Here is a 14579-nt window from a genome sequence, read left to right as displayed (position 1 = left end):
GTCGGAACCACTCAAAAACTCACTGCATTGTTGGAACGTGCCGTTGCGGTACTTAAGAGACTAGTGCCACTCTGGATTTCCGGCACGCCTGCTGACTGAAGGTTGTAGAGCGTCAGGGCATCAAGAAAGGCTAGATGGAAGGTGCACGAGGGGTGTAGGTCGATGAGTATTTGACCACAAAACATTTGTAAATTCAAAGAAAGTAGCCCGTCTCAGGGTAGAGTTCGGGAGATTGAATTTCCGAATGGATCCTTTGTTTGTTTGTTTGTTTGTTTATTGAACATAAAACATATACAGTAATAATTTGACAGAAAATAAGGTAGATAAAAATGTAAAAAGAAAGAAATCAGTCTTCATTCAACACAGTCATTATGTTCAAGGGAGTAGGATGAAGTAAAAAACTTATCTAGTCCTACCCCATCATGTGTTTATATCTACTAAATCATTTTTATATCAATCAGAAAAGAAAAAGTAAGAAGAAGTCTCCATTAAGGTTCATACTTTACCCTTAACCGTGATATTTTTGCAACTTTTGGTTTGTATCGGGATCATATACATCCACACCCTGGCACTCTTGTGTCAATTTTCTCTTGTATTCATAATGGATATTTCAATACCTTTCTCTATTTATCAACTTAGTTCTGATTTATCATTATATTTAATGTTTAGAATGTATCATTTTAACTCTGATTGATGTAGGTTGTTTGTACTAATTTTTTTTAATTTGTTTTTGAACTCGGCAAGCGATTTACTCATTTTCAGGTCCGTTTCGAGATTATTCCACCGATTAACACCATTGCTAGATACACTTCTTTGCTTGATGTTTGTTCTTGTTTTGAGTTTTTTCAATAAGTCGGTACCTCTTAATTCATAGTTGTTTTCTCGAATTTCAAAAAACTTCTGAATGTTTTGGCAGAGCAGGTTATTGTGTGCTTTGTATATTAATTGGGCGATTTTAAAGTCAACCAGGTCATAAAATTTCATCGTATTTAATAAAATTAATATCGTGGGTATGGGGTACCGAACCCCCTGATACGGGCTGTCCGGTCACTATACCACCGATGTCAGAGTTTGGTTCGCATTGCCGGCAGTAAGTCGGAATCGTTTCCAGTGGGGGTAGGACTCCGTCAAGGCTGCCCTTTGTCGCCGATTCTGTTCATAACCTTTATGGACAGAATTTTTAGGCGCAGCCGAAGCGTTGATGGGGTCCGTTTTGGGGACCGCAGTATTGCATCCCTGCTTTTTGCAGATGATGTGGTGCTGTTGGCGCCTTCAAACGGGGCTCTCCAACTCTCACTGGAGCGTTTCGCAGCCGAGTGTGAAGCGGTTGGGATGAAAATCAGCACCTCCAAATCTGAAACCATGGTCCTCAGTCGGAAAAGGGTGGAGTGCCCCCTACGGGTCGGGGAGGAGATCTTGCCCCAAGTAGAGGAGTTCAAGTATCTTGGGGTCTTGTTCTCGAGTGGGGGTAGGAGGGAGCGGGAGATCGACAGGCGGATCGGTGCAGCGTCTGCTGTGATGCGAACGTTGTATCGGTCTGTCGTGGTGAAGAAGGAGCTGAGCCAAAGGGCGAAGCTCTCAATTTACCGGTTGATCTACGTCCCAACCCTCATCTATGGTCACGAGCTATGGGTCGTGACCGAAAGAACGAGATCCCGGATACAAGCGGCTGAAATGAGTTTTCTCCGCAGGGTGTCCGGGCTCTCCCTTAGAGATAAGGTGAGAAGCTCAGTCATCCGGGAGGGGCTCAGAGTCGAGCCGCTTCTCCTCCACATCGAGAGGAGCCAGATGAGGTGGCTTGGGCATCTGATTCGGATGCCTCCTGAGCGCCTCCCTGGTGAGGTGTTCCGGTCATGTCCTACCGGGAGGAGACCCCGAGGAAGACCCAGGACACGCTGGAGAGACTATGTCACCCAGGTTGCCTGGGAACGACTCGGGACCCCCCGGGGAGAGCTGGAAGAAGTAGCTAGGGAGAGGGAAGTCTGGGCTTCCCTGCTAAAGCTGTTGCCCCCGCGACCCGGCCCCGGATAAGCGGTAGATGATGGATGGATGGATGGATGGATAATTTGATAAATAGTGGATTTGTGGGTTCCTTATATTTTGATCTATTAATAATTCGAATTGCTTTTTTTTGTAGCCTAATAATTGTTGTCCTAATTAATGAATGAAAAAAAATCGTGCAAGTGTCATTTCCACAATTGTTCGGATAAAATCAAACATAAGGTACAGGATGGATGACCAATGTGAACATGTTGCTGAACATGAACACCAAATTTTGCATTGTAAAAATATATATATATATATATATATATATATATTTTATGAATGCGCACGCCCAGCACATGTTCACTATTTATCTTTGTTCATGTCATTCACAATTACTCTATTTTGAAAGTGTATTGTTCATGGTGAAGTGATCAAAACAGAAGTGCACTCCTGCTGTGTGATCGCTGCTACACTAAAAAATGAGTGCGGTGTGGTGCTCAGGGACCGAAAGGACCAGCAGCACAACGCCTCAAAAGTCTGTTCGGACATGCTAAAGTCTGTGCTGCCATCTATTGGTCGATAGACACGTAAAAAAAAAACAATGCTTCATTTGCCTTTCCTCATTTGTGTCGACTGCTCATTTATGAAATGACTCTTTTAAGAGTGATTTTGAGATGGCTCGCCTCATTCATACAAGTAACAATACATCAACATTCAAGAATGTTTTCCATCTTCTGCGCTGACGTATGGATTGTTCGGCGATATCATTCAGAGGAAATTATTAATTATTTCATGATTTATCTCATACAAATTTTCAGTCTGTGTATTTGATCACACGTTATTGTACAGGTCATTTTGGCTGTATTTAGAACAGATTGTTAGCATACCAACCAATTTACCAAATGACAAAGTCTTTTCTTTTCTCCAAAATCCATAGATAATACTGGAAGTCAGAAAAGAGGGAGATTACAGAATCCCAACCTGGATAATCCTTGGGAGCACGCTGGGAGGACTTTTACTGTTAGCCCTGCTCATTTTGGCCCTCTGGAAGGTAAGTGCTGGCAGGGAGAAAAATACAGCAATTTCACCACAAGGACACCACAATTCAACATGGCCTTTGTCACTGCTCATAAACTATTATTATGAATCATGTGTTTATCGTTCTTAGAAGAACAAATTCTGTTGAAAAGAAAAGGGGATCGATTTTTGTCATATTAGTTTAAACAGCCATTATGACTTGACAGTCGTCCATAAATACGAACTGAAAAAAAAATCAGCTGTCTCTATCTTATCTTGGGCCTCTAATTTGTAATACAAGACACAACTGTTTGGAAATAAAAACAACCAATCAGAAACAGAAGGCGTCGCTGATGATGTCTCAATCATTTGTGGCACATGCTTGCAGGCACAGTCATCCATTTTCAAACTGAAGTCCTTTCGTCTTATAATATCACTCTGTTAAAAATATTGTACTTTTCTGGAATACCACCTTAACAGATCAGTGTGAGAGGCACGAGATAATGACAAAAAGGACCAAAAAATTTTTTTTAATTATTATTTTAAATTGCAACGTGTCCGTTGAAAGTTTGATGTGTAAACTTTCAGCTTGAAGAGCTTTTCAGGAAATAAAATTTTGAGTTACGAATTGCATAACTGTAATGAAAACCATCATTTTTAAGACTTGGACTTTCATGTGATGCAATACGGTGGAGGATGTGTCACTACATTTGCCTCCGAGTTGAAAGGTCCCTGGATTGAATCTGGCACAAGCCCTGATATGTGAGCTGTGTTTGAGATATGCGACTGAGGATTTTAACCAGAGGAGAGATTGGAAGTAGCCTCCAACGCTTTGCAAATATCCCTTCAGACCTGGAAGATGAACTGTATTACCCTGTCTGAGAACAGGTCGGAGTGGATGCCATGGATTAGTTTAATGAGAAGATTTGCCGTATCCAGGGAAAAAAGGAATTTAGGAATGAACATGCATTGAGCCATTTTAGAAAACCTGAGGATTAAAGAGTTCCCATGGAACAAAAGAATACCAGTAACAAAGTCCAAGGTCACTTAGACCACATTCAAAGATCCAAAATAGGGCATCTGACTTGACATGGCACACCTGTCATCGGGTGGGAAACAAAGCCCAAAGTGTTTGGATTCAATCTATAATCTGAACTCACCCTGGGACAAGGTTGTTGTGGCCCTCGGCAGCAGCAGCCAGAGCCTTCAATCTTGTAGCACAATAACTATCACCAACCTCAAATGGCTTTGCATTGGACTGAGGCAACTTGGGACGAAGGTGCAGGGGTAAAGCTTCTGGCCGACGGGTAATCGCTGGGATAGGGCCGCCTCCATCCTCGTAACCAATGCAATGCCTTACCTCGTGCAAAATGGGGGAGGGGGGCCCTGTCACAAAGGATGGGGCCCTATGCGCTATGTGTATTCTGCGTTTAGGGAGGCGCGGCCTGGAAGTAAGCAATAAACAATAATTTGGTGCTGTTCTCCCACCATAGCGGGGCCTAAATACCCAGACGACCGTAACAATAAGCAGGTGCATTGTTGGAAACTCCACCCACCAGCAATGCCAAATGAGACTGCGGAAACGAAAAAACAGTGGAACAGGCAGACAGAGATATCAGAGCATGACAATGAGTGGTAGAAGATAGATTGCAGTTACCGGTACATGACTTTGTCCAAACATTTTGAACCAAACGAAATGGCTGCAATCCCTAAATGGCAAATGAATCAATCTAAGTCAACAAATTCCATCTTGACTATAGAGGTGGATAAAGGCACAGTTGTACATACTTGTGATCCTACAGCATTTTGGGTGCACGTCTGAACAAATGTTAATTCTCCACCCAGTTGGGCTTCTTCCAGAGGCAGAAACGGAGGGATGAGGACGAGCGGGAAATGAATGGAAAAGTGGCTGAAGAACGATAACGCAGGCTAGGTGCCCCCAGCAGACGCCTTTCCCACTGGGGAGCCGACACTCAGGGACCACTCCTCCTTCCTCCCCGTCTCTCCCTCTTTCTCCAACGCCCACAGCGGCGCCACCGAAACAGTTCCGTGTGATAGCTGGGGCAAGGCACCATCAGCGTAAATGATGTGTCCCACGCCACGAAATCAGCACTGCCACACTCATTTTGACTGCACTGTTCCGACACGAGGACCTTCTTGGTCAATGTCACCCACCGTCCTCAGTGTCAATCCTTCACATGTCTTGGGGCTCTTCTTTCTTCGGAACTTTCTCTACTCTTGTCTAAGGAACAAGAGAGAAAGTGTTGACTGCTTTTTTTGGGGATGGGGGGGATTTCTTGCAAAATCTTCTCTTCTTTTTTTTGTGGTAATATTTATTTAACTCTTATGGTAAATGTATAATAATACATGAAAAACCTCAAGGGTAACACGTCACCCGAAAAGCTGCCAAAAAAATGTCAAGACATCTTATTGTATTTTCTATTTGATATTTCAAAGCAGCAGTGTACCAAAGTCATGAGGTTGAAAATTAATTATGTTAACGTAAGAGAGAGAGAGAGTTCTATTTAATCCGAAAGTCCAGTTTTTATTCCCTTCATCTTCAAAAACATGCAGAATAATTTTATATTGATGCACTTTTATTTTGTACAAATTTAACTTGAATTTGTAAATACATTTTTATACCCTTTCAAATATTATGAAATGTTATTATGCTCCACATGGCATCATGTGTAAAAAGAAAAAGGAAAACGAGAACGTCATTGTTTCGCACCGTTTGCCTTGCCTTGCATAAGGACAAAACACTGCACTATTACGATGATGATATAGATGAAGACAGTGTGCCACAATTCTTCTGGTATTGCCGATGAATGTCATCCTTTCCTCTCCGACAGGGTGCAAAGAGCTGTAATACGTCAATGAATAAAACATGTATTTAAATGTACGTTTGTCTCTGAAATTTCTTATGAATTAGGTGGCTCAGTCCAGTCCGCAGAATGAATTTTCAGCCCAAAACATTTTGTTGCGTCTTTGCAGTTATGTGTTTGGAGTTCGAGGACTACGCATGATGTCAATGAATCGAACAAAACACTTGAGGGGAAGTGAACAAACACAAACACAGAGGAGATAGCGTTTTTCTCGAAAGTGTCTTCACAATGATAAACACACATTGATTGGACAACGATGTGAAAAGTAGCTCCATTGGGATATTTTTTTTGTCTGACGCCATGAATGTGGACGAAAAAAGCAATTTATGAGCGCAGAAGAAACGCATGGATTCCAAGCATAAAACCAAAAGATTTGCAGCAGACAAAATATATCCAATTAGTCCAATCCTCGACCAATTTATTAATTTTATTCCAGGACTTGTTTTTTTTTTTTCTAAATACTCTGAATCCACTTTGCGATTGAGTCTGAGTGTTAATCAGCCGCCCTCCCATCCAGAAATGCCGGCAACTTGTTCCCTTCTGATGAAGCTGCTCCCGCCGGCTGAATTTTGCAATAGATCAGCAAACTGACAACTCCAAACAGCAGGAGAACTGTCAACAGAATACTAATATTGTAGATGTCATCCATATTTTCTACAGACAATGTTGTCAGGCAAAGCAAACTCCACTTCTGCCAAGGATCTGAGGTGTGCCCAGCAGCAAATGTCCCAGGGGGGCAGGCAGACTCGCTACCACCTGCTCTTTTCGTCGAATAAAAAAAATATACCGTATATATATTTATCCATCATGCTGAGTCCAGCTGACTAATTCCAAAGTTTGTTTTCAGAAGAAAAAAATACTGGTGGCTATATCAAGGCAGAATACAGCAGGGCTTGACAAATTTTGCAAGCAAAGGAGCAACAGTGTCCTTTTATGCTTAAGTTTTATGCTTAAATTGAGTTTTACACTGTTGCCCGGAGGGCCTGACTACCGCAATTTCCTCGGCTCTCGTTATTTACAAATAATGTACATGTCTTACAGACATGTTTTGCCGCATTACATATTGCCACACAAAAAACATGCAGATTCACTTTGAAAACTGTACAGGACTCTCGCACTCTAAACATTGACAGATTATTGGTGCATACGTCTGCGTGATTAACAATAATTGCAGCAAGGCCGTGATTAGTTGTTGCAGATATAAGACTGGCCAACAAAAGTCACACTACTGTTTCAATATATTGAAAATGGGGAAATGAACCGTCAGAAAAACCTGAGCCCATCAATTGCCTCAGAAATTAGTAGAAGTAATGGCAGGTGTCATTTTAAGTCTCATAAAAAGATGTGAGGCTCAAATTTGTCCTGGGATGGATAATATACCGAAATTAGTTTCCACAGTTTGTTTTTTTGAAGGTTTTTTTTCTTTCTGTCTGTTCATTTTCCTGCTGTTGTGAATGGGGCAGCAAGGTGTCCGGAAACTAATTTGATGATGACTGGAAAAAAAATGATTTAAAATAATAATTTTAAAGATCACATTCCCTTTGTATGTAGTGTATAAAAGAGATTACTCAAACATTTCAAATGAAATGAGAAATGTGACGTCCACAAGATAGATGGATTTTTCTCTCTGAATGCACTACTTTATTTCTTAATAATAGCATGATTGAATACAGCCATTTGCAAAAGTCCAATAGAGCTGCACAGACGCAGACAATACTCACACTGTTCCCTCCAGCATTACGATCCCGTCAACATATTTAAAATTCAGTGGATGGAACAGACTACAGTTATAAGAATTGTGTTGAATGTGTGTGTGTGGAGGGGTAGGGGGGGGATCCGTGTATCCGTTCTTTGATACACGGATTGGGGGTGGGGGGGGTCCTTCACAGGGGCCCTGGGCTTGTGGCCCCCAGGTCCGATGCCTATATGCACGCCACACATAGAACCACATGCAGGCATGCTAGTTAAGATGCAGGGTTAAGGTGTGTGCAAAGTGATGTTTGTTTATTTATTTGTTTTATTTATTATACACACACCCACACACATCTATCTATTATTATATATATATTGCGCGTCGTCCCGCACGCGGTCTGTCCTTCCGTCTGTCCCTTTTCAAAACGTACCTACTTCACCGCGCCGCTGCGCGCCGCCACTGCGCCGCTCAGGCAGTGGCTCACTACGATCGCGCGGGCATCTTAGCGAAAAAATGTTGTCTACCCCCAAGCATTGCAATGAAATTGTTAGTTATTTAGTAGAACTAAACATCTCTTTATTTTCACGATAAGCAATGAAGATGAACAAAAAGTTGAACCAAGCAACAACACTTTTGTGGGCCGAAGGCCCACCTTACCAGCCTTCCGCAGGAACTAGCTGATGAGCCGCCCGGAGGGCGGCGAACCACCACCTTACCAGCATTCCGCAGGAACTAGCTGATGAGCCGCCCGGAGGGCGGCGAACCAGCTAGTACAGGTATATTGTGCTAAACAAAAAGGGACAGCGGCTCTAATCTTTTGCCAGATTCACACTGAGGCCACTCCTCAAACATTTGGGGATAGATGATGATTTGATTATTCAAACTTTTCAGTCTTTGAATAAAGAAACTTGATAAAGGGTTTAAGTTAACCTGGTGTCCAGCTCTGATAATATATCTTAAGAATATACTTCACGTATCATTAACCATTGAAATCAAAATTCAGTCAATCTAACAACTGATTCTGAAAGAAAATAACTCAATAAAATAATAATTGTCATTTCAAGTTGTAACTCTTCTATTGATATGAACAGTAGAAACCAAGCGCACACAGACATGAAACACCTTCACAATATTTTGTAGGTTGTACTTAAAATTGCATGAAGATGAAGTTGTTGTTCTGTGGCAAACAAAGACATTTGCAGTTCTTGTGGTTATCTTTTTGGGGGTCGTCAGAAGCACACTTTTGAGTTGGGTGTCACATGGCATCTGGTTTGTGTTGGCTTGATCCTTAGCGGGTGACCAGAATAGAGTGCGGTTCGATGGAGGTAAACACTAACAAAGGGGGCTCCCGCATGTGGTGCGTCCTTCCTTGAAGCTCTATTTGTAGACAAATTTATTGAATTTCTGATGGTTAACTGTGGTCAGATGTCAATATAATGTTCACATTTCACAATGGGGGTTATCAGATTTAAGGACTTCCAATGACACCTGATTTTGACTTTTAAATGTCTGGGAAGAATTTGGGATTAAATAGGTTAAACCAGACTCACTTGGTCTGCCGAATAAGGGTCCACTTGTGCTTTGTGGACTGCCCAATCTGGAAAATTGTTGATAATTGCAACAGGGGGTTACGGGTACTTTATATTTGTCTTTAATGTAATCCTATTACAAACATGAAGCATGAAGGTGAAATGATGGCAATACTGTAGTAGTCATTCATCCATAGATGGTTCATTTGTTACATGCACTCATAACATGACATAATGTTATGTGTGTTGTCAGTGAATGTCTCCAAGAAATGAAAAGATTGAAGAGCATGTGCAGACGAGACAATATTTAATGCAGCATACACTCTGCCATGTGGCATTTTTTTACGAGCGAGTTATTCGATGTCATCCTTTGTGTGCATGCATGTCGCATTATGGATGCATGTGAACAAGTGCATTGATTCAACAAAAAATCGATTATATTCGGTCAAGGCAAAAGCTAGAATAACTTTCGTGGAGGTCGGCGTCTTGTTTTCCAACTTGGCAACTGGAACGCTGGTAACTCGGCAATGATGTTGTTCTTAGCTCTGATTTCCAAGGCAAATGGAACCCAACCTAACCATTCACTCAAGCTAGCTTGTCAAAGCAAGTAACATTATGATGATGCTGAAGTGCAAATCACAAATACAAATAACTCTCAATCCTTCCATCCATCCATCCATTTTCTGATCCACTTTATCCTGTCAAGGGTCATAGGCGTGCTGGAGCCTATCCCAGCTGTCTTCAGGCAGTATGCGGGGGGACACAATGAGCTGGTTGCCAGGTGTAGGCACGTCTTGAATGACGTATCTTCTAATTCCATTTTGTGTACCCCATGTCTGAACTTAAAAGAACATCTACCGTACCCAAACCAGCCAATGAGTTGTGTAGAGCCTGGTGAGTCGCCCAGCTGACTCCATTCAGTCTAAAGAGTATCATTAGTCAGCTACTTGACAAACAATATGCCTATTCTCCTAGACGGAACATGGAAATGAGATGATATGAAAAGCAGAGTGTCCTTGAAGAATTTGATTGCATTGAAGTGGTAGTGTGCAAAGTTCTTTGTCTCTAATTACCTTGCGATTAGCTGGCGACCAATTTAGGGTGTACTCTGCCTCCTGCCCAAAGTCGCCTTGTGAGGATAGGCGGCACAGAAATTGAGGCTTGAGTCTGCAACGGGCTATGGTTTGAATTCCCTGATGCTTAATCCTAGATCGTACATAAAATAATGTACATGTTAATTCATTCATTCATTCATCTTCTGTACCGCTTGATCCTCACTAGGGTCGCGGGGGGTGCTGGAGCCCATCCCAGCCGTCTCCGGGCAGTAGGCGTGGGACACCCTGAATCGGTTGCCAGCCAATCGCAGGGCACACATAGACAAACAACCATCCACGCTCACACTCACACCTAGGGACAATTTAGAGTGTTCAATCAGCCTGCCATGCATATTTTTGGAATGTGGGAGGAAACCGGAGCACCTGGAGAAAACCCACGCAGGCCCGGGGAGAACATGCAAACTCCACACAGGGAGGCCGGAGCTGGGATCGAACCTGGTACCTCTGCACTGTGAAGCCGACGTGCTAACCACTGGACTACCGGGCCGCCTATGTACATGTTAATGTCAATGCTAATCTATTTTCATAATGTTTGATTGACAAGGGACTTCAGTTGCAGATTTTTTTACAACATTTTACCAGAGTCTATAGGCTGAAAATGGATGCAAGAGTATGAAGGCCTGGATCGTCCTACAAGAGAGAAACTCAAAATCTTGGTGGCAAATATGACTGAGAGTGATCGGTAAGTTGCGGTCAGAACCAGACTTCAATTTTACAGACTTTGCACCCGCTCAATTATCTGTCAACTTAAATTAAAATGTTTAATTACTGATCTGCTGATCTGTAGAATGGTCTCCAGGAAATAATTGCATTGCCTCTGTCTGTGGAATTGTCACTCTCATCCTCAATCTGGACGATGAGGCCTCACCAACCAGTTACTTAATATGAATATTGAGTTGCACAAATCTTGTGGGTTTTCTTCATTTGGCCATGTCACCCGACACAAAATGGACTTGAGGATGCAATGTTAATTATTTTGTGCCCATATTCTTCTTTCTGTTTTGCCTCCATGTGCTTTTGACTCAATGACTCTGCAAGACCACTCAACATCTGAACAGCCATCAACCGGAGGCAATTGCTCTAAGGCTGCAAGGGAAGCTCAGCTTCCCCTAAACTGTCAAAAAGTAAGTGATCAAATATATGTGTGTACGTACAATTGTGTGGACATACCATTGACTAAATATGTGCTACAACGCGCTCTACTTTTGTTCCGAATCAGCTTCTTATTATTGGTTACGATGCGTCTCTCTTCTCATTCATTACCGCAGCTTCACTGTGCTTTAAACTGTGTGGATGCTGAGTGCCGACTGTGCGGACGCTGGCCGTCGAGAGAGTTCAGTGTAGGTTGTCCTAATGCATTGAAACGAGACGAGTCATTGGATAAAAGCAGGTTTTGTCCCACCCATTGGACGCTTAGCGTCTCTGGGAGTCTATGGACAGTGGACGTTGATAGGCTGCCAGGAAGCTCAGCTTTTCTGCATGATAATTGGATGATCTCTCTGGGGCTGAATCTCTTTTTGATTGACAGCAAAAATGAGCCAATCAGCAATCTTATGGTGAAGGCATCCTTTTTCATTTTTTTGAAAAGGAACGGAGAGTAGAATTCACGTATAAATAAACGGACACATTTTATGATGTACTGGAGGTCGAAATTGAGCTTCCCCTCCTTGACAGACCAGCATCCGCCACTGTCATCAACTGATGAATCCATGCCCACAATTTGAAGGTAGCCAAAGACAGGGTGGCCATTGGGGATTTGAGGGAAATATGATAATTTTTCCAAACCGTTAGTGTATACGTGGACCAGTCCTGGGCATCACGGCTGCGAGCTGCCATCCTCCACCTCTCCCCGACACACACACACACACACACACACTAACACACACTTTTCCCACTCAACACCCCCATCGTTGATTCCGTTTCGGTGCACGACAGCTAAAACCCAAAAACAAATAATTAAAATTCTATCTCATGATGGCCACCATTTTAATGGCTGCAGCACTTTCAGACAAACTCCAAGCCATCAGTACAAGTCAGCAGCCGCTCGGTCACGCGGCCGTCACCGTGCAGTGATGCACGGAAGCAGTTAATTGAATCAAAACGTGCAACGTGATGATTCACCTTAAAATGTTGCTCGTCTTTAACAGCTTCCTGAGTGTGGAGGAGGAACGATGTCGAAGCCTGTTCCTCCCGTCACTACCCTTCCACATGTCAATGGACACAACAGGAAGGATTTAGAAATGAATACGTTTCACTACGCTCTGTGTAGGTCTCATATTTCTCCTTTTGTATTTATCATTTACACTTCCTTCAATTCCAGGCGCAGCATGCTTTGAGAGAAACATTTTGCCTCCAACAAGTAACAAAAACATAGTCGCTTTTGACTTGTGAAGGTAGCTCCACTACCCTTTTACAACCGCATGGAATATTAATGAGGGTCTTTCCATCCAACAACTGGAAAGACCATACGTTACATACGTTGCTTACAACGCAACGTATGTAAGCCTTCATTTCGCTGAGCGATGGTGGTTGTTTGGTGAAGCCTGTATCTCACTCACAGGCCAACGTTTGCGAATGTTGGCGAAAGTAGTGGGACACAGGCTTCAGTGTTTGCGCATGGCCCGAGTGATGATTTATCATCAGGGTTCATTCAAGGTCGCAAACGGTCGCAAAGACCTTCGTCAGACATTCGCCAAGAGTTTTCATGGTCGCAAATCATTTTTCAGTTTGCAAACTTTTTCAACTACCGGTATTTTCAACCTTTTAGGGATCCCTGCTGACCAACCAAGATTCCCTACGTGCGCAAACACTCGCAGCTCAGTAAAAGATGGGCTTTAACAAGTGTTGTTTTGCAAGAAGAATATGATTTGTGTTTGGAGCGTACCTCCAACTTGTAGCATAGTTAGTTGGGTTTTCACACCAACTTGGGCTGCATGCTGTAGTAGACTCTTGCACAATGAGAAATTCTTATTTTGGCGATTTAAAACACAGCATTAGGACTGCAATGACGTTTAGTTTGTTGCTAAATGAAAACGGGAGTTCTGCGATGCCAACTCTGATCTTTTTTTTTTTTTTTTCATTTTCACAGCAGCAAGCTGAGCTGCCTATGTTACCTCAGAGCACAGCTGAGTTTTGTCTGATCTTGTCTACTGCCTCTAAAATCTGTCTCGCTCTGAAATCAATAATTTTGTTCTTTACCATTGCATGGGTTTAAAAGAAATGTTGCACCACAAGGGAGGTGTGTTAAGCCTGACAATAATCAATATCATGGAGATGAAGATCTAAAATATGCTGCTGGTACAAAATGGACTTATTCTGGCTGTTATACGGAGCGCTGCCCACTATTGTGCGTGATTTTGCCTCACTTACAAAGACGGTCCATTACTGTATTTTGATGTTCACAAAACTAGCCACAGATTGGTGACAAAGAATGTCGGGGCCTGGGAAGAATCGGCGAAATACATCATTAGCAAACATACCCGGCAGCAGTCTGAGCTGCTGCTTGGCTCGACGTGCATTTTGTTTGAAGAGTAGGTTGGTGCTGGATACGAAATGAAAAGTAGAAGCAATGTTCATCCCTTTTCTCAGAGCAGAAAGCTTGTTCAGATCCAAAATGATGGTAGAGCAATTAAGTATGAGAAATATGGCCCCATTTTAACTTGCAAAAATCATGTTTGACTATGTGATATATTTGGGATTGTTTAATTGGTCTCAAAAAGCCAATTGATTAGTAAACAGAGCCCGACACTGCAAACGCTAATGCATGCAAGTTGAGGGCGCAGCAGCATTCCCTGACTGGCAGAAGCACTCTGGTGAGGAAAACTTATGTGAGGAATTAATATGTGTGCAGTTGAAGCCAAAGGTGGCAACACGACAGCAAACTCGGAAATGTCGTTTTCTGTCAATTAAATACTATTCAATGTTGTTTTGTTCGGTCGCTGATGTTGTAGTGGTACATTTGTCTGACTTGTTTGCAGGCAGTGAGGGTTTAGTTCACACGCACTGCTGGTGTGAAAGTGATGTTCGTCTCTATGGGTGCCCTGCCAATAACTGGTGACCCTTCCAGGCTGTAGTCTGCTTTAAGAAGGAAGTCAACTGGGATAGGCTACAGCACCCCACGGGCCTGAAGTGGATAAGCAATCGTGAAGATGGATGAATGGACAGTCACAGTTGATAAAAATCAACTGTTCGTAGGGTCGTTGGGTTTTGTTTTTTTATCACACATATGGAAAAGCGTGGGACCAATGCAACATTTGGAATTATTTCTAAACTACAGCAAATAGATGCAAATCCAAATACCCTTGTGTCCAAACCTATTTGAGAAATACATGAAAGGTTAAAAGACACATGTTTA

At 42.5% G+C, this 14579-nt stretch overlaps 1 protein-coding gene across 2 annotated transcripts in view; it reads left to right on the top strand.

The window, feature by feature from the left end:
* The window catches only part of itga11a (integrin, alpha 11a), a 65597-nt gene extending 59692 nt beyond the window's left edge, over positions 1 to 5905 (top strand). For both annotated transcript variants that reach the window (XM_052063053.1, XM_052063054.1), the window contains 2 exons: positions 2924 to 3037; positions 4849 to 5905. In XM_052063053.1, the coding sequence (XP_051919013.1) occupies positions 2924 to 3037; positions 4849 to 4926 (192 nt within the window). In that variant the 3' untranslated portion in view covers positions 4927 to 5905. The remainder of the gene's footprint in view (positions 1 to 2923; positions 3038 to 4848) is intronic.
* The last annotated feature ends 8674 nt before the right edge of the window (positions 5906 to 14579 follow it).

Source organism: Hippocampus zosterae, chromosome 4 (assembly GCF_025434085.1).
Source record: "Hippocampus zosterae strain Florida chromosome 4, ASM2543408v3, whole genome shotgun sequence".
Taxonomy (NCBI): Eukaryota; Metazoa; Chordata; class Actinopteri; order Syngnathiformes; family Syngnathidae; genus Hippocampus; species Hippocampus zosterae.
The sequence above is the reverse complement of the archived record's forward strand: the minus strand, read 5'-3'. Positions and strand labels throughout refer to the sequence as shown.